Source organism: Malus domestica, chromosome 11, assembly GCF_042453785.1.
Source record: "Malus domestica chromosome 11, GDT2T_hap1".
NCBI lineage: Eukaryota > Viridiplantae > Streptophyta > Magnoliopsida > Rosales > Rosaceae > Malus > Malus domestica.
In genome coordinates this window covers 22,862,866-22,883,903 of record NC_091671.1, presented here as the reverse complement: position 1 = coordinate 22,883,903, position 21,038 = coordinate 22,862,866, and the positions used below count along the sequence as shown (strand labels likewise).

At 38.0% G+C, this 21,038-nt stretch overlaps 1 protein-coding gene and 2 long non-coding RNA genes across 4 annotated transcripts; 1 reads left to right on the top strand and 2 right to left on the bottom strand.

The window, feature by feature from the left end:
- Positions 1 to 1,441: 1,441 nt before the first annotated feature.
- Positions 1,442 to 2,813, bottom strand: LOC103405627 (uncharacterized). Of its 2 annotated transcripts, none has more exons than XR_003771351.2 (3): positions 2,566 to 2,813; positions 2,100 to 2,281; positions 1,442 to 1,649 (listed from the first exon to the last, which is right to left on the bottom strand). It is a non-coding gene; the product is annotated as an uncharacterized lncRNA (long non-coding RNA). The 2 variants fall into 2 exon arrangements; XR_003771350.2 differs by having other exon boundaries at positions 1,442 to 1,654; positions 2,566 to 2,812.
- An 8,095-nt stretch (positions 2,814 to 10,908) lies between these two features.
- On the top strand, positions 10,909 to 12,091 carry LOC114823279 (uncharacterized). The gene has a single exon (XM_029098763.2). The coding sequence runs from the start codon at positions 10,909 to 10,911 to the stop codon at positions 11,983 to 11,985; it is 1,077 nt and encodes a 358-aa protein (XP_028954596.2). The 3' UTR covers positions 11,986 to 12,091.
- A 318-nt stretch (positions 12,092 to 12,409) lies between these two features.
- On the bottom strand, positions 12,410 to 13,974 carry LOC139189112 (uncharacterized). The gene is made up of 2 exons (XR_011572641.1): positions 13,633 to 13,974; positions 12,410 to 12,739 (listed from the first exon to the last, which is right to left on the bottom strand). It is a non-coding gene; the product is annotated as an uncharacterized lncRNA (long non-coding RNA).
- Between the last annotated feature and the right edge of the window lie 7,064 nt (positions 13,975 to 21,038).

Sequence of the window (21,038 nt, the reverse complement as noted above, 5' to 3'; positions counted from 1 at the left end):
AATCAACCATTCTTGAGTCCCTGATGAGGTTTTGTTCGGCAATTGAAGCTATAATGAAAGTAGGTAACAAATAAATAATACAAACAAATAATTATAATGAAAGTAGCTAACAAATAATTATAATGAAAGTAGGTAACAAATAATACAAACAAATAAATATAATGAAAGTAGCTAACAAATAATTATAATGAAAGAAGATAACAAATAAATAATACAAACAAATAAATATAATGAAAGTAGCTAACAAATAAATAATATATTGTTACCTGATCCGTTAAATTTTCCCCACTTCGAAGATTACCACTAGCTTGTGCCAAGGCGTCTCTCCACGTACTAAACGATTGACTAAGTAATTTCCAACGACTGGACATCGATTCTTTAGTTCTTTGCCCACCCATTTTCTCAAGATAATTGGTATGAATAAGACTCCACATTTCTCGCAACTGCATCTCATTACCCGTAATCGAATCATGAGTAACTTGAACCCAACTAGTACACAACGCAACATCTTCAAGAAGCGTCCAATTCGTACCTGGTTGAGTAGTCATTTTGTTGGAAAAAAATTGGATTGAAACTTTGAAAGAAAGATAGGAATGTGGTTGAAAGTAGTTGAGAAAATATGAAATTGTGGTGTAGGGTAGAAGATAATGAGAAAGTATTTATAGAAAAGTAAAATCAAAATTTTTTATAATTTTTCATAATTTGTTTTCTGATTTTTAAGAATTTTTTTACATTTTTTTAAAATTTTTATTCACCTAATTAATCTCTGCCGTTGGATTTAAAAAAATTTAAATTCCAACACTCCAGATTGTGCCACGTGTCACAATGGTAACATTTTAGATTTTTAAACAGTTTTTTCTTTTTTTATATAATTTACAAAGCCTAATAACGTGAACCGTTGATCTTAGATCAAACGGATGAAATTAAATGAGATTTTTAAATGTTTTTTACCGTTGGAAATCCAACGGTCCATAAAACATGACCGTTTCAATCGAACAGACATGGGCACTACTACAAATTTTAACATACATGACGCAGTTTATGGGTCATGTTAAAAGTTTAATGACACAAGCATTTAGCGTCATCTTTGTGGGTGTCATTAAAGATACTTTTTATGACGTTGAAAAAGTGTCATGTATTAATTTTAAGGACGCCTAACAAGCATCATTGAATTAAGAACTTGTGTCATCTATAACCATTTAAGACGCAAATTAAGTGTCATATACAGAGAAATGAGCGTCATGGTATACTAAACATGACATCTATATAGCGTCATGTACTATAGCACCGAAACCATTTGCAACGTCATTGAATATTAGCAATGACACGCAAAGCGTGTCATAAACCGTTCAATACATGTCCTGAAATATGTTTGATGACATATATAATGTATTTTTAATTTGAAAGCATGACCTACATAATTCATCCAAAGAGCAAGATATTGACCTCAAATGAAACAATATTGCTTCATAAATTTGAAATTTATCCACCATCGAAGTATTACAAAAGACAATATAATGTATAGAGCTTTCCTACTAATAAAACTGTAAGTTCACTTAATTTAAAATCTGGTTCTTCTCACAATCTGGTTGAGCATAAGATCACCAACAACAAATATCCTTCTCCCTTGACGCAGGAGAGACTCCCACCTTTTCTACACAAAAATTATCAACATTAATTAAAAAAATCAATAAGAATAACAATTCTTACTTTCACATGCTAAAACCAAAAATAAAACTGCAAAGGGTCATTCTGATTATCTCTAGAATCTTGGAAAATTTGAACTTAAAATCATTATTTCCGTATCCTGCACAGATGAATCAGGTCAAACAAAAAGATCAACAAAAGTGCAGTGTAGTTTTAAGATCACATGGAAGAAAATAAACGAACACAATAAATTCTCTTTAACCATTCTAGTATAAAATCAAAGGTTGATTTAAAGTAACCGTGCAATAAAAATAAAAAAAGGCATCCATTAATCTGTGATAATCTAGAAAATAGGACAGCTGTACATACAAGTAACAAAAGCATCCAGTAATCATATTGTTTCATAAAAGAATAGCACAAAAAATTAAGGGCAAGAAGAGAAAGAATCTCACTTGCATAGGATCTGCATGAACGGAGGATTGACTAGTAGCAGGGGCAAAGGCACTTGATTTGGATGAGGCCTCAGACTCCTTATTTGTCTGACTACTTAATGCAGAAATCTATGGGACTAATGAGCCTTTCTTCACACGTTTTGCACCAGCAGTTGTTGAAACCTACAATTTACATAATTAAACTGCCCACCAGTGCCAGCCCCAGTAAATTAACAATTAGAAAAACAAAACCAATATAAGTTCACAGCAAAATAAAATGTGAATCGACATTACTACCGAATTGGCTCCAAATCCATCCAAACCTACTCAAACAACAAAATACCCAACTCAAACTAGACAACAGATTGAACATGAAAACCACAAATAGCACCAAGCCCAGATAAACTCACACTAAATCATATAAAATCCATATCACATAGATCTCAAATCATCAATTAACTTATGTAAATGAAAATAAGGGATTTACCAAAAAATTGACGATGGCCGGTGATGGCTGACGAAAGCGTGGAGCCGTGAGGGCGACGACGCATGGTGTTCAGATGGCTGGATGGCGGTAGCGCGGGAGGGACTTTTGCTGGCTTGCAGCCTTGCTGTTGAATATCGTCCTCTCCAATGGCAGAACAAAGTCCTGATGGGGAACGAAGTCCCACTCCACCGTTTATGTTATATTTTTTTGTACGAGCATATTAAAGAAAAAGGATGAGATTTAGGCTGAAGAGGTTAACTGTTCAAACGTGCAATTGTAATGGGTGTGAAACTGATCTCTTTTTGATAATTGTCTCTTGGTTTTCTTATCTTTTTATTTTAATTTATTTATATTTTTTATAAGTTGCGTCATAATTTTATTTCAGTGACGCTTTTAATAAAAGAATGTCATTAAAAAAAATTCTAAGTGTCATGAAAGCCCTATTTTGTAGTAGTGGGGGAAGCCACGTGGCTTCCCCAACGGTTACTTTTCAAAACTGAAATCGCGGGCCCCAGCCTTGTTTTTTTGTCGGACGACTCGCGCCCACGCGCGCGTGAAACGCACGCGCCTGACGCAGCCTTCGGGCTCTCGGGCTGGCAATCCTCGACGGGCCTGCTCCTCGGGCCTCGCCTGTTGCTCGGGCTTCCATACGCTGGAGCTCATCCCCCCAGCAATTTCCTACTGTTTGATCCACAGCCCCCGAGCAACCTCCCCCGCTGGAGGTGCTCTAAGGATCCTAGGAATCTCATGATCTCACATGTTCATTGTACATTATGCGGTCAGAAATCATTTCAAAATTTAAAATTTAAAATTAAATATAAATAGTACCTGGCAAAATTGATCGTACGATATATGATGAACGGATGAGATCACGGGATCCTTAGGACCTTTGGAAGAAAACTACTTAAAAAAACCCACTTTTTGGACAATTTTAATCTTCAGGACGAAGTACTTTCAAGATTTCCAAAAAGGGCATGCAACACTTATTCCAGCAAAACATGTGGTTCATGGAGTGGTCCATCAATCAAAAGACACTACACAAAAGAGGTCAAAAGATTCTTTGTAAGTTATTTACGAGTAATGCTACACTTACTATTTATACCATCTTTTTAATAGAGAAAAAGGTCTGCCAACGCATATGGATCTTATCTTTATTAGAGAGATGATACAATAATAGTACAAATATATGGTAAACGTAGCATCGTCTAATGAATAGTCAAGCTTGTTTTCATGAGTGAGTGATTCCTCTGGCCTTGGCAATCACAAAAGACCACGTGGTTTCGTTAGCTCCTATGTTCCTCCAACTCTTGTACCGTTAATTAGATGAAATCCGTAAACTTGAGGAACATGCAGCTGACAGTGCATTCTAAGTTGGAGCAACCTGCAAGTTCTCTGTGAACGTTTAAAAGATGTTAGAGTGAGTCCACATCCTTACAAAAGCGCCAAAGAGCTTATTGACATCATCATTAAGGATTCCTACATGCCAGATAAGTTCTCATTGATTGCCGTTAGTTTTTAGAGGCGCAGGTAAAGAAGCAAGATTTCTTGAAATTGTTGTATGTCTCGAGACCTTTATTTTCCGTGCTTATATTGATGTACCGGAAAGATTTGCGTCAATATGGTTCTATACTAACCGTACTAGTAGTAGTGACGGTTTCATGGGAGGAAAAGACTTTGTGAGTGTGGCCCCTACCCTAACCCTTGGTGAAGATAACATTCAAACTTCTGTTTTGTATGCGCTCGAGGAAGATCAAGTCCACCCGTTTTAAGAGATCAAGGGAAAGGACAAGGCAGTTGAGTTGTGCTTACTATTCACTATGAACAGTAGTCGTAAGAGGGTAAAGTGATGACTCATTCTCCTCCTATCAAGGAGAGCTTAAATATGTGGAAGCTCATTTAGAAATCTATCAATTATTTGGCACTTCAATTTTTATGGTATTTTAGCAAATTTAGCCCTTCTCTAACGACAGGTATAACCCGCCAATGCTTGGGTTTTTACACAAAACAGGCAACAGAGAAAAACCGTTGCCTGAACCCAAAATTTTTTAGAACCCGACCTTCAAAGATCTTTTATGCAGATTTGAAATAAGAATGAGATTAAATTTTTGTTATGTTATTCAATTATTGCTATTTGGAGATGCTCATTTACTGGAATATCTCTTAAGATGTTTTTTTTTTTTTCCCTAACGAAACCTGAGAAATTAAGGTGTCATAAAGCCCACAAAATATTGCCTAATGAAAAAGTTTCCAAGACATAGTAAAATGATGATGTGATATCCATGTATTTTGGCAAGTAGTATCCATTTGCTTTCCCTCATAATTATCTTGACCCTTAAGAAGTGCTTATTTCAAGTAGATCCCGCAGTTTCTGACACAACACGGTGACACGACACGAAAATAACGGGTTTCGGGTCAACACGATAACATATCGGGTCATTATCGGGTGACCCGATAATAACGGGTTCTAAACGGGTATACACTCGGGTAACACGTGGATAACCCGTTTCGACCCGTTAAGAAAAAATTTATTTTGATCATTTTAAAGTTTAATTACTAAAAGATTTATTATAAAATTGTTGACCCTAAAATCTACCAAGCCTACGTGGCGCGCAGGCCGAATATATTCTAAGCTAACTACGTCCTTCGGTGATTGCGGGGCGTGCCAACTCGTCGGCCGAGCTCGGCCGAGGAGTAAATTTGATGATGTTGCGTTGAGCGCGCTGCTGACTTCTGTGTCTTGCGATTGCGGCCGAGGAAGGAACAATTCTCGGCCTCTTGGGTTCTAGAGCCTGAAGACAAGGCTGCTAATTTGCGAAGTTCAATCTCAAATTCGGCTGTCAATGTGCCGAATACAGTAACCTGGTAACACCCCACTTCGCCGAGAAGGCTGATGAGATGACCTCGACCAATGAGGATTCGGAAATCCTTCTCGACCGAGACTTGGATAGGTAACCAGTCGTCCTCGCCGTAGTGCTGTTGATGCCAACGGAAGATGCTGCGAGATCGGCTGATTCTACGGTGACAGAGCTATCTATGCCGACTTAAGATATCACCGGTTGCCTTCACAGTGCTGTTGATGCCAACGGAAGATGTGTCGGCGAAAAAAGAAAATAAAAAATCTCAAGGTGTTGAGAAAGTTTGCGCAGGGCAGTTTTGTGTGTGTTGGAGGTCCTCTTGAATGATGCACAGCCTCCTCTATTTATAGCACTAGATACCTTTGAAGTCGAGTCAAAACCCTACTCGAACTAGGTCTTCTTCTCCGGATCAAACACCCACTCGACCAGTCCTATGTTTACTAGGATTGTGAGCCTAGTCCTCTATTGAGCCGGATTCACTTCCGGGTTATTACCCTTGCCGAGACTACTTATCGCGTTAGGACTCGACTAGTAAATGTAATATGACCTAGCCGACCTAGGTTTAGGAGCCCACGTACTAAATGATCCAAGGCTCCCCTGTCGCCAGGCCTCCCGGGCCGAGAGTGGTTCTATACTCGGCCCAACATGTTAATTTGAGCCCAAACACTCTTACTTGAGGATATAATTTGCATCATATCCATCCCGTTTAAGAATATGTCAAGATAATTCAAATTAAAAGATAATCATGATAAAAACCATAATATTATCTTTTAACAAAAATATTTTCACTTTTCCATCCGACGGCTGAGAACTATGTTTACTCTACGGTCTCGATTACACGGGCCGATGATGTAAATTTGGGTCCAAACATTGCCCCCCAGTTTCCTTGAACTTCGGCTCGTAAGCCGAATGATTAAGGAAATTAAGTATCTCCAGCCTAATCAGATGTACTTTTGACCGTCATCCCTTGCTGCTGTTTACTCACGGCTCCTTTCGACCAAAGAACAACTCATGGCCGAAGATAAACAGTTATGAACCAGGGTCGAGAAGAATTGGAATTGGGGTCGAGGATAAATTTGGCCGAGGTCGAGAAGAGTCTTTTCTTGGCAGCTCGGCCTGCCTACATATATATGCATATCAAACCCATTGTCAGCAATCATGACTATATACATATATATATATATATATATATATATATATATATAACCTCAAAACAGCAACCATGACTTATTCGGCCAAACTTTGACCCTAGCATCTTCCTGATTAAATGGTTTTGAAACTTGTCCCCACACTTTAACCATAGGCATGGTACTATTGATAGCAGCGAAAATAACTCTTCTCGGGTCGGCTTGTTTGTCGAGCTCGGCTAAAAACAAAATGACCAAAATTTTGCCGAGCACACCACTTGTTGCCCCTCTTATTTTCTTAAGTATCGGTCAAGGGCCGAATGGTTAAGAAAATAATTTATTATATATAATTATATTTTTAGCAAACGAAAAGAAAAGTGGCCGAAACGTAGTCAGGAGGAGGCCAACGATGCTTTATTCCAAGCCAAGATCTTTTTACATCAAAATTTTCACTTTGACATTTTCCAAAACTGAATAAAAGATCATCTCCCAATATTTCTGACTTGGTGAAATATTTTGCATTTTCGGCCGCCGAATGTGTGGAACAAGTATTATGCCCCCCAGGCATAATTTCGGCGTTTAATTCAAACAACTTAGCCGAATAGGATTTCTCCATATCGACTTTATCGCCAATAATCATATCAATTGGCGTAGATTCTTGGGCTAGGCCAATATCTCGGCCTCGTTCGTCATTGGAGCACTCCTCTGACGAATCATTTTCTGAGTCGATTTGTGGCTCAGAAACTTTAACTTTTTCTTCTAGGCCTACCACACTTCCAGTCTCGACCGAAAAAATAGGTGGCCTAGGTTTTTCTTCGTGGCCGACCATATCTTCAGCCTCGACCGAAAAAATAGGTGGCCTTTGTTCTTCGGCCAAATTAACAATTTTCTTAGGCCGATGTCTGATTACGGCCGGAGCGAAAAATTGCCCCCCGGCCTTTGAGCCTAACCATTTTTCAAATGGAATTGATCTGTAATCAGAAACGTAAGGAAAATTTTCTTCATCTAGCCAGGCATTAAATCGAGCCCTGTCTTCATTTACCCATTGCCTTTGCAGGGTAACAGGAGCTTTTATTCTCAACATGCAAGCGAATGACTTTTGCATCTCTCCATGGCCACGAAGAACTTTTTCCACTTCCAAAGATCTTTTACATTCCTCATTGTGTTTTCTCAATTCCTCTAGGAGCTCGTACAATCGGCTACGTTGAGCCAGATTGGAATCTTGATATATCATATGAACTTCGTAGTATTAGCACTGGGTCCCACTGGGCGTGCCAAAATGTTGACCCTAAAATCTACCAAGCCTACGTGGCGCGCAGGCCGAATATATTCTAAGCTAACTACGTCCTTCGGTGATTGCGGGGCGTGCCAACTCGTCGGCCGAGCTCGGCCGAGGAGTAAATTTGATGATGTTGCGTTGAGCGCGCTGCTGACTTCTGTGTCTTGCGATTGCGGCCGAGGAAGGAACAATTCTCGGCCTCTTGGGTTCTAGAGCCTGAAGACAAGGCTGCTAATTTGCGAAGTTCAATCTCAAATTCGGCTGTCAATGTGCCGAATACAGTAACCTGGTAACACCCCACTTCGCCGAGAAGGCTGATGAGATGACCTCGACCAATGAGGATTCGGAAATCCTTCTCGACCGAGACTTGGATAGGTAACCAGTCGTCCTCGCCGTAGTGCTGTTGATGCCAACGGAAGATGCTGCGAGATCGGCTGATTCTACGGTGACAGAGCTATCTATGCCGACTTAAGATATCACCGGTTGCCTTCACAGTGCTGTTGATGCCAACGGAAGATGTGTCGGCGAAAAAAGAAAATAAAAAATCTCAAGGTGTTGAGAAAGTTTGCGCAGGGCAGTTTTGTGTGTGTTGGAGGTCCTCTTGAATGATGCACAGCCTCCTCTATTTATAGCACTAGATACCTTTGAAGTCGAGTCAAAACCCTACTCGAACTAGGTCTTCTTCTCCGGATCAAACACCCACTCGACCAGTCCTATGTTTACTAGGATTGTGAGCCTAGTCCTCTATTGAGCCGGATTCACTTCCGGGTTATTACCCTTGCCGAGACTACTTATCGCGTTAGGACTCGACTAGTAAATGTAATATGACCTAGCCGACCTAGGTTTAGGAGCCCACGTACTAAATGATCCAAGGCTCCCCTGTCGCCAGGCCTCCCGGGCCGAGAGTGGTTCTATACTCGGCCCAACATGTTAATTTGAGCCCAAACACTCTTACTTGAGGATATAATTTGCATCATATCCATCCCGTTTAAGAATATGTCAAGATAATTCAAATTAAAAGATAATCATGATAAAAACCATAATATTATCTTTTAACAAAAATATTTTCACTTTTCCATCCGACGGCTGAGAACTATGTTTACTCTACGGTCTCGATTACACGGGCCGATGATGTAAATTTGGGTCCAAACAAAAATACAATAGCCATATTAATATATACAATATATTCTATATTAAATATATAGTTTTGTATTATTATTCTATATAAGTTAAAAAAAAAAGTTTTAGTCATTATTTATTTTTATTATGAGAGTTCCTTATTATCATTACTAGGATAAATTTTACTTAACATGTTGTTGTCCAAAATTAAAATAAACTAATATAGTATTTGTATAGGCAAGAACTAAGAAGACATATATACAAGTATGAAAAATGTGAAAAAATATATAAACACTCGTGATTCATCATTATTCCTCCACGAGTAGATAATGGTTACATTTACATTATCGTTTATATTTTTAAAATCCTCCAAACCTTCATGAATAATGTTTTTTATTTGAGGGCAAAATTAATAATAATTATTGTAGAAGTGTTAAAAATGTAAAAACAAATATACAATCACTCATAGTGACAAACTTTACAACTTTCATGAAGGGGTAAGCTTCGAAATCCAATACTATAATTCATAAACCTTAAATTTATATTTAACCGTCGATTGCCATTTACGCTTTATTCTTCTTACTGAATTTCATTTTTAAAATTTTCTTTTTTGAAAACATGATCATTTGGCGGATGTAAGAAGATGAACGGTTCAGATCTTTGATATCACGTTTCGATATTTACTGTTAACTGAAATATGAGTCGATGTCATATAGTTTGTAGAAACTTTATAAACATCAAGCAATATTTTCACTAACCGTAAAGCTTTGAATATAATATGAACGATCAAAACCGTTCATCTTCCTGCATCCTCTAATAGATCAAGTTTTCAAAAAAGAAAATCTGAAAAAACAAAATTTGATGAGAACAATGAAGCGTAAATGTAAACAACAATCAACGGTTAAATTTTGATCTATGATTTATATGATTATAGTGGCAAATTTCGAAGTTAAGCTCTTCATGAAAGTTGTAAAACTTGTCATGAAAGTTGTAAAGCTTGTCATTAGAGTGTTTATATATATTTTTCTATATTTTTTTACACTTCTACATTAATTAAAAAACTATTAAAGACTTTAGGTAAGTGAAAATATACTTAAAAGAAAAATGCGTTTTTATGTTTTGGATGTGACAATATGATATGTATATACTTATTTAGTATTATGTTTTTCATTTGATTATTTAATGGTTTAAAATATATTTTCCTTAACGAGTAACGGGTCGGGTCATATTACCTGTTAATATTATCGGGTTGATTTCGGGTCGGGTCATTTTACCCGTTTATTTTAACGGGTGTTACATGACACGACCCGTTAAGATATTGGGTATAAAACGAAAACGACACGAACACGGAAAACACGACACGAATACCCAGTCTAATTTCAAGCACTATCTAGTCCGTGACTTGACTTATAAATGAAATCTTTGTACAAGGTTGCGGCACTTGATTCACATTTCTGACTGTTTTACACAACATATTATTTAACAACACAACTAAATATTTCTTCGCAAGTGGCCCTCTACCATAGTAGTGAAGATGAGTGTTGCCCTTACACCATGACATGTGTTCGAATCTTGTCGGTTCTCTAATCTAACAAATCCATCACTTGGTTAATAAATTAAAAAAAAAAAAAACTAAATATTCCTTCAAGAAAAACAAAGCTGTTGCTAGAAAATATAATAAAGACGAATGTGTGGATGAGGGAGGGTAGGAGGGTTGATTAGAAAGAAACAAAATTATGCTCGCAATTCTCACAAGAAGATTCCAATTTGACCCCCTAATTGTAATTCACAATAACAAAAGACAACAAGCGAGATTTTATTTTATGTTTGAAGATTAGTTTGGGAAATGGAATGAATCCTAAGATATATAAATATGACTCACTCATTCAGGCTATCCTATATGCAATCCTATTAATCTCTCTCTCTCTCTCTCTCTCTCTCTCTCTCTCTCTCTCAAATGGAAATGGAAATCCCTGATGATTTCTGCTCCTATGTTAGTGCACCCGCTAGTCCTGGTAGATATTGCAGCTCTGCCAATAACAACAATGTTTGCTTCTTTAGTGTCCCAACTAGTCCTAGGAAAAGGACCATTTCATCAACTTCTGATGACCATCCAACACCACCCATGACACCATATCACGATGCCAATTCCGACCTCGACGACTTTGAATTTGATACCAGTCACAGTTTCAATCTTGGTTCGGTTGGTAATGTGACTAGCCAGAAGGTGAAAGACTTGCTCGAACACAAGCAGCACGAACAAATGCAAACCATGGCATTTGCTGACGACCTTTTCTGCGGCGGAAAAGTTATCCCGCTTGCACCTCCACTCAAACTTCCACCCCGTCTTGGTCAACAAAGATATACCAACCGAAGCCCAACCCCATCTACCCAAGGGTCACCGAGTTTTGGGATCAAAATGCCGTTTTCGCATAGGACGTTGTGGAATGATGATTTTGATCCATTCATGGTGGCACTGCAGCATGTCAGGAAGGAGGAAAAGAGAGGAAAAGCAAAGACACAGGCTCGTGACATGTCCGACCTGAATGACCAACAGAATAAACAAACTGGCCTGCCAACACCAATTTCCTCACCTTTTGTGAACTCCCCAAGTCTGCTACAAAGTCCAAAAAGGCTGGCTCTGCCCAAAGGACTGGAGTTTGCAAGACAAGTTAGACTAATACGAATGGATCATTCCGAGAGATGCAGTGACCCCAAATTGGAGACGAGGATGCCTAAGAATAACATTGCTCAAGAAAGTGGGCCTTGTACAAAGCAAACCAAGGGGCAGAAAATCGGAAGGCTTTTATTGAGTGTGTCATTTGGGAAGGCAGATGATGAAGACAAAAAGGGAAAAGATCAAACTTCCGAAATATTGAAAAAGACAACATTTCTAAGGAGACTAAGCTTCAAGTCAGGAAGATTAACCAGCTGCAAAGCCGAGAAGAGGATATCTAATCAACTCACCAAGATGCCGCTAGTACAATTCAGGCCGAGGCTCTTACTCTGTATGGGTTATAAGGCAAGGTATGCAAAGTGAACCAGCCAGTGCCATAGCAAAAATATTGTCTTCTTTAAAATCCTGCATTCATGTCTTGAACTGCCAAAAGGAGCAAAAAAAGAAGTTATTGTTGTCACTTATATAATGTTTCTGCTTACTATTCTTTTACAGGCATCAACATTTCAATTGATTGTGTAAACAAAGTTTTTTCCTTTTCTTTACCTGGAAACTGGATTTATAGAAGAAACTACGTGTTTTAGATTGTAATCATTCACTCCCAATGTGAAGTAAACTGTCGAGCCATATTAGTGAAACTAATTTTCAACATAATAAAGAGAAAATAAAACTTCATTGTAAATTAAAAGTGGAAAACTAGTGACCATAAAGAAAAGTGGAAATCTATTGACCAAAAACAAAAGTGAAAATCTATTGACCAAATACAAAAGTGGAAATCTTTCGAAGGAACTACAGAAAAATTGTGAGGTGAATTTCATTTTGGCTTCTTTACCAATTATTAGATGTATCTTCACAAATTCATAATCAATATTTACATTATTTCTTTTTTCTACTTCTAAACTTTGATCATCAAAGTAACTTCTATATATTGCTGAAGCTATTTCATTTTTCAGCTTCTTAATAACCTTATTCCCGGCTAAATGGAGGCTATAAGACAAACCCTCAGCATTTTCAGTTAGTACCTCTCCCATGCCAAGATTACCAGCAAACCCCTGTGGTCCATCCTTCATTACTGTCACAAACTAGACCAACAGCACTGATATGACTCTCACCTCTTCTGCAGACACCGATATTGAGTTTATTGTATGAGCGAAAGAGGGACTCCCAGGCAAAGAAAAATTTAACTATTGAAGGCTTAGCAGTAAGAGAAAAATTAGTTATAGAATCCATTTGGTAGGATAAAGCATGTATAACATACTGAGGATCAGCAAGCATACTGAAATTAGGATAAAATATACCATGCTTTTTTCATTTCCAACAATTATCAGCATGCGAAACTGAGAAAAAATCTCCATAATAAAACAGTTCCAGACTTCAGAATAGATGTAATGTATAACCTTAGCAAGTCGATGAATCCCAATGTAACAATCCAAGGCCACATCCAAATTTGCTAGCTAAAGTTAACTTCTGGACTCTTAAGCCTTACAAAGCGCATCACTGGATATAAGATTATGGGCATCAGATCTTTCCCCTCCTTGTGCAGAGAGGGCAGCAGTGCCCTTTCCATTCATTGTCAAGAAATCATCATCATGACCATGGGCAGTAAGTCTGTATAAGGAATGGGGTGGGTTGGACTCAGATACCATCAGTAACGGCCCAAAGCCTCATCCAAAAGAGTTACCTGAAGTTAACTTTTGGAGTTAAGAGTCTAGAAGTTGACAACGCATTACTTATCTTGACAGCGCATTAAGCGCATTACTTATGTGAAATTCAGGGTATACCAATTGGAGTTGCAAAAAAACAAATCATCTTGAGCTCATTACATATAAGTTATAACCGGGTATGATTTTTCTGGAAAACTTTAATATGCACACAATTGAAAAAAAAAAAAATAAATAAATTAGGCTGACACCCTAGATCCTTGAAAATATTTCTCATTTCAAAACATTTCTTCCTATACAATTGTGCACACTAAATAAATTTCTTTGTAGAGAAAAGGTATACAATTACCTTGTAGCGGTTACCTTTTGTCCTTCTCTCTTCATGGAAAAACTAGTTTATGCTTCAATTCCCTTTGGTTTGCATTTCCAATGTACCAGCAGTGAAACTCCTCCAAAAAACCCATCGCGAAACTGTAGGGAAAGAAACCACGCTGTCCATTTTGCCACTACGGTGACTACTTCTCAATCTTCAGGATCAAATGACCATCCACCCTCTGAAAAGCAGCTAATGCAAGTTGGCATGGGCCAACTTACTCTGAGTCAATTTGTTGCAGCATCCAAAAGAAATCAACTTAATGCAGATCTGTCACATACTATTTGCCTTCAAAAGAACGAGAATAACCTTCTTCAGTTTATGCAGCCATCGTTTGCTCCAGGTAATTTCAGTCGAATTGCGTTTTTCAGAGATGTCACTTTTCAACTTTTTGTCGCTTAGAGAATTTATTTATTTTAATTATTTTTATAGATAAATTAAAAACCATGCAAATTCAGATTAAGTACCAAATTTGTTTTTGAAGTGAAATAAATACCAATTTTAATATAGGTGTTAAGGGAATCTATCAATTTTAAGGAAAACTACTAAGTCCAACCCATTTTATTTGGATTAAGCCATAATTTGTGGCCCAAGATGGTTTTTGCCCCTTTTGCACGCGGACCACGTGCCACCAGTGTCAGTGTCGGCCATTGCATTCATGCCGGAAAATTATTCTGGTTGCCAGAAATTTTCAAGTCATTGGTCAACAATGACAAAAAAAAGAAAAAAAAGAACAGCAATAGATGCAACTTTTTCATTTTCAATTATGTTTTTTTTATGTGAGTTTATTGTTTTTTCCCATGTATACACTATAAAATTGTGAGAATATTCATCACTTTACATGTTTTTTTGAAAGTCACCATTGGACAGTGACCTTGAGAAAAGAAAATTTGATCGGCTGGTCGGAAAAAAAATTTGAATTATAGTATTATAATGAGAATTGTTTTGGTTGACTCTTCAAATGGTACCTAAACTAAAATATAGTATTTTGGCTAAAAGCTTTTGTAGAATTGGTATTTAAATTAAACTAAGTGATCCCCTTATGGATCCAAGTTTTTGTTTTAAAAAAATGATGAATGAAAATGACTTAATACTCATTAGTTCCAAAACAAAAAATTGGATCCAAGTAGGATACCAAATAACCCTTAGAACTTAGAAAACCAATTAATTTATTGTGTACATATAATTTTTATTAATTTTTTAGAAAGAAAGATCCATAGGGCTATGTTTAATAACATTCAATGGATTCGTTTATTTTGCAGCTTCTGAGGTTTCTCAATTTTGTTCTTATAATCCCTCATCTCACAACCAGCTCAGAGATCTTATCAATCTCAATGCAATTGAGCTTAGAGGCAATAAGGAGTTTGCTCGTACACCAGTAAGTGCGTCTTTTCCTGACTCAAACTTCTCCTTTTTCACTTGGAATGAACCTCATCTTTATATGGAGAGATCAAACTTGTCGGAACTAAGAAGCCACAAAGTGAGCCATCCTATGGTTAATCTCTCAGCTGCTCAGCAAGAGAAAAATGTAGGTTCCGATCTGAGCCTAGCTGCCAGAATACGGACAAGAAGGGATTTGAACAAGAGCAAATATGCTCTCTACACATGTCCTAAATGCCCGTGTGAATTTGTGTTCTCTGAAAACCTGGATGCTCATATGTCAGAGCACTAGAGGATAGAAGATTAAACTAATAGGATGACAATCTTGGACTTTGCATCCAGGTCGATGAACTCTGATTGCCCCATGGATCATTCACAATTCACCTGGTACCTAGAACATCTAGCTGGGCTGAAACTGGAAGCCACTTCCCCAAATTCAAATGCAACAGCTTCCAATGAGGACGGAGAAAAAGAAGATATGGCTCGCAAGCAAGCAACCCTGCTTACTAGCAGTGCTGAAAACCAAGGGCAGCCCTTCAACTAAGTTGGATACAAAGAAGGAGGGTGTTTCTTGTATCACCAAGAGCATCAAGGAAGTAGCCATGTTTGATGAAGTGTTTCTTAAACCATGTTTAAATTTTCCATGAAGTTTGAGTGACTAGATTGTTTGTTTCGATTATGTTTCGAACTTTTTAGTCTCATCCAGTGAGAGTTCAATTTCCAAATGCGATTTCCTCGGAGACATTTCATCAAACATATGGCAGGCATGCCACACCAATACACCAATACACACACACACACACACACACACACACACACACACACACACACACACACACACACATATATATATATAGCTCAGTGAAGAATGAAGATGGTGGGTCGCCATTTATGCGTAGAAGAAGCTCTGCTGGAAACACCTATGGAGAATGAGATCAAAAGTAAAGTTAAAAGACGAAATCCAATTGGAGAGATGATGAGTTGCACCAACCAACATAAACATACACACACACACACACACACACACACACACACACATATATATATATATATATATATATATATATATATATATATATATATATAGCTCAGTGAAGAATGAAGATGGCGGGTTGCCATTTATGTGTAGAAGAAGCTCTGCTAGAAACACCTATGGAGAATGAGATCAAAAGTAAAGTTAAAAGACGAAATCCAATTGGAGAGATGATGAGTTGCACCAACCAGCATAAACAATCATTCATCAAGACTTACCAGTCCATTTTATCACTCACCAAAACTTTCTCAATTTCTCATGCCTCCTCATCTACCTTATGATTCTAAACAACGTGGTTCACATACGGCAAGTCATGCTCCTACATGATGGGGCAAATTTGTCATTTCAATCGTACCGTGCCCAATGAGAGTCTTTTCATTTTTTGGGCCCAATGAGAATATTTATGAAGTGAAAGTACGAAGGTTTATGTTTACTGTCAAAATCATTTTTGTTAATTAAAAGAGATTGAAAAGATAATTTGATATTCTATTACAAAAAATACGTCGACGATAATTCAATTTGATATTCTATTACAAAAAATACGTGGATGATAATTCAAGTTGATATTCTATATCATAAATTTGTCATTTATGTTATTGTTGGAAACTAATAATTCAAATTAAAAGTTTATTGCAATCGCAACAGTATGTCCTTTTGCTTTGAAAAATGGATATTTGCGGATTACACTGTCTGCAACTGCAATTCAACTGCATGGGTTGTGTAGAACTTGACCATAAGCAGAGTGGCCAAAAAGGTTCCTAACTCATAATAAAATGGTATCGAATTCGTCATCAACGAGAGTCGAACTTAAGACTTCTTATGTGGGCCAAAAACTTCACGCAAATATTGAAGTCCCAAATGTTCTATCTGGTCATTTAATTTCATGCTAATCTCATTTGTAGTATACGTTACACAAATTTAAATTAATTATTAGGTCATGCCAAACAAGGAAATATATCACGTCATGCCAAACACATTCGTTTAAACCCTTTAAAGAAACATAGTGTGGTAGAATTCTTTCACTTGTGTTGATCGAAACAAGGATTACAAAATATATAGGAAATCAGATACATTCCTGATCCTAAACTAAAGCCTACAAACAAGGAAGTCAAATACATAACAAGTAAGTAAATAACTAATTACCAATTTACAATATTTACTTAATCAATTTGAGATATCTTCTTTAAACTCCCCCTCAAGTTGGAGTGTATGTTAATAACACCCAACTTGCTGCGTAATGTTTCAAATTGCGTTGAACTCAACGGTTTGGTGAAGATGTCGGCTGGTTGATTAGTCGTTCGTATGTACGCCGTACGAACTATTCCTCCTTGGATCTTCTCTTTCACCAAATGACAATCAATCTCTATATGCTTTGTTCTCTCATGAAACACCATATTTGAATCGATGTATATGACTGCTTGGTTGTCACAAAACAACGTGACTGGCTGTGGATGACTCACTCTCAAATCCTTCAAAATGTTTTTCAACCATGTAATCTCACAACATGTGGTGGCCATGGAACGATATTCAACCTCTTCACTGGAATGAGAGACAGTAGTTTGCTTCTTTGTTTTCCAAGATATCGGTGCTTGACCAAGTTGAATACAGTAACCTATTATTGATCTCCTTGTGTCTTTGCATCTAGCCCAGTCAGCATCACAAAATGCCCTTAACTGCAATGTCTTGTAGATGGCAAAAATATACCTTGTCCCAGTGCCTTTTTGATGTATTTGAGAACCTTGTGTGTTGCCTTGAGGTATGGTTATCGAGGCTTTTCCATAAACTGACTTAACATGTGCACGACATAGGCTAAGTCCGGCCTTGTTATGGTCAGGTAGATTAATCTACCTATAAGCCTTCTATATGATGAAGCATCGACCATAAGCTTTCCTTTTGCCTGTGTGAGAGAAATATTTTGCTCCACCTGAAATTGTGAAGGTTTAGCACCTAAAAACCCAGTATCATCTAATATATCCAATGCATACTTTCGTTGGCACAAAGTGATGCCATTTTTGGACCATGCGACCTCTATCTCCAAGAATTATTTAAGTTGGCCTAAGTCTTTCGATTTGAATTGTTGCGAGAGAAACTGCTTTGTTTCTTCAATTTCTTGTAAATTATTTCCTGCCAAGATTACATCATCAACGTAGACCAACAAAGCGATGAAGTTACCTTGACGACTTCAGACGAACAATGATAGTCATACCATGATTGGTGAAACCCAGTAGCCTTGAGAGTAGTGGATAGCTTAATAAACCATTGTCTTGAGGCTCGCTTTAAACCATACAATGATTTGTGTAGCTTGCATACTCGAGCCTCCCCTTTTCGTCCAAAACCAAGGGGTAAGTGCATGTAGACTTCCTCGTCAAGGTCACCATGCAAAAATGCATTGTTGATGTCGAGTTGGTGCAAATGCCACTGACGCACGACAGCCACACTTAAGAGCACACGAACAGTGGTCAATTTAGCAATAGGGGCAAAGGTTTCTCGATAATCAACTCTTTCTATTTGGCTATATCCCTTCACAACCAACTGGGCTTTGTAGCGCTCGATGGTCCCATTAGGTTTAAGTTTGACCTTGTACACCCACTTGCAATCAATCGGTCTTTTGTGAGGTGGAAATGGAACAAGGGACCAAGTATTGTTGGCATGAAAAGCATCTATTTCGTGTTTCATGGCAGCATGCCATTTTGGATTTTGGACAGTTTGCAAAAAGGTGGTAGGCTCATGGATGGCTGTGACATTGGTGACAAAGGTTTCATGTGTATGAGAAAGGCGAGTGTAAGATAAATATTGAGAGAGAGGGTGAGAAGTACCTGATGACTTGACCATATTCGTGGAAGATGAAGGAACAGGTCTTAAAGCGAGATAGGTCTCTACATAGAAGTCCTGTAGAAAAGTGTGGAAGGTTTGGTGAGGCGTGTGCCACGACGTGGTGGCAGTGGAGCAGCGTTAGCAGGGCGAGCTAGGGTGGGAGAAGTAGGTGATGTCGGCGGGGAAGATAATATAGGTGATGTGGTGTCGAGAGGGTTGGTATCAATGGATAAAGATGGTGGGGTGGCGGGGGTTGAAGCATCAACATCAGGAGAATGTGAGGAGGATTCTGTGGGAGGTGAATGTGGGATAGTAGAGGTCGGATCAAAAGAGAGTAGTGAAAGGGTAGTAGTGGGCGAAGAACTGGGAGCAGAGAAAGGATGAGAGGTTTGGTATGGAAATAGATCTTCAAAAAATGTTACATCCCTTGACACAAAAACCTTTTGAAGTGTGATATCAAATAAACGATAACCCTTTTGACCATAAGGATACCCAAGGAAAAGACAACGACGTGCACGAGGATCAAACTTGGAGGGTTTTTGTGCATGAGTTGATGCAAAACATAAACACCCAAAAACACGTAGATGTGTGTAATTAGGTTCCTTGTGAAACAATCTTTGGTATGGTGTTTGCCCTTGAAGAAGAGGTATAGGTGTACGATTTATGAGATAGGCCAAAGTAAGAATGGCGTCCCCCTAAAAACATTTAGGAAGGTTGGCTTGGAAAAGAAGGCTCAAGCGACATTTAACAAGTGCCTATGTTTGTGTTTAGCAACACTATTTTGTTGTGGTGTGTTGACGCAACTAGTTTGGTGAAGAATACCTTTGAGCTTATAAAATGTGTCAAGTTTGAACTCGGTACCATTGTCACTTCGAACCACTTTGACTTTAGTGTTGAATTGATTTTCGACCATGTGAATAAATTGATCAAGGAGATATTGTGTGTCATATTTGTGTTTCATCAAATAAACCCATGTGCATCTAGTGTGATTATCTACAATGGTGAGAAAATATTTTGCACCTGAAATGGAAGTAACTTGATAACCACCCCAAATGTCAACATGGATTAATTCAAAACATGACTTAGTAGATATATAACTCAATGGAAAAGATGACCTTGTTTGTTTAGCCAATGGGCAAATGAAACATTTATTTGAATCACAAGGTTTATTGTGCAAAAAGGGAAATAACATGGACACTTTATGTGATGGGTGCCTAAGGTATTGCAGGTTCCCTTCTTTGGTGGGTCGAGATAGTAGAGTCTCTCCCATTCAATTCCCGTCCCAATCATCTTCCCCAAGCGTAGGTCCTGTATGACACAAAATTGTTTTAGAAAAATGGTGATGTATAGGGAATCATAGGCTAATTTGCTAATGGATATTAAGTTTAACCTAAACAACGGCACACATAGAACATTATCAAGGACAAGGTTGGGAGAGAAAACCACTTGGCCGACATGAGCCACGGTAGCAAGGGAACCATTTGGTAATTCAACATTATGGGTTTCAACACGTTTTGAAGATGTGAGAAATTCAAGACTACACATGATGTGGTCTGCGACACCACTATCCAAAATCCAAATGGTTTGCTTTCCATTATGTACGAAAGAAAAACATGAGTCACGGTAGCAAGGGAACCATTTGGTAATTCAACATTATGGGTTTCAACACGTTTTGAAGATGTGAGAAATTCAGGACTACACATGATGTGGTCTGCGGCGCCACTATCCAAAATCCAAATGGTTTGCTGTCCATTATGTACGAAAGAAAATGCTTTACCTAAAAGTTCTTCATGATTCGAAGAATTACCCACTTGATTGGCGAATGAGGATTTGCTATTGTTTAATAGTTGAAGTATTTGCTTGCAATCCTCATGAGAAAAAGGAAAGTTAGGCATTGCATCCTTCTTGTCATGTGCCGAAACTTGGTTGCCCTTAGAAGGACGGCTTTGTTCAGTCTCAGTCGCTGCCTTCCATTTGAAGTAAATACTCAAACGTGTGACCTTTCCATCCACAGAAGGTGCACTTGAGATGAGCACATCAATTCTTGGTGCTATGGTCTTATTGCATTTTCCACATTGCTGACCACCATCTTTGGTTTCAGGTTCTCGACCAACACCTTTTACAGTAAACACGGCAGCTTTGGGTTACGTAGTGC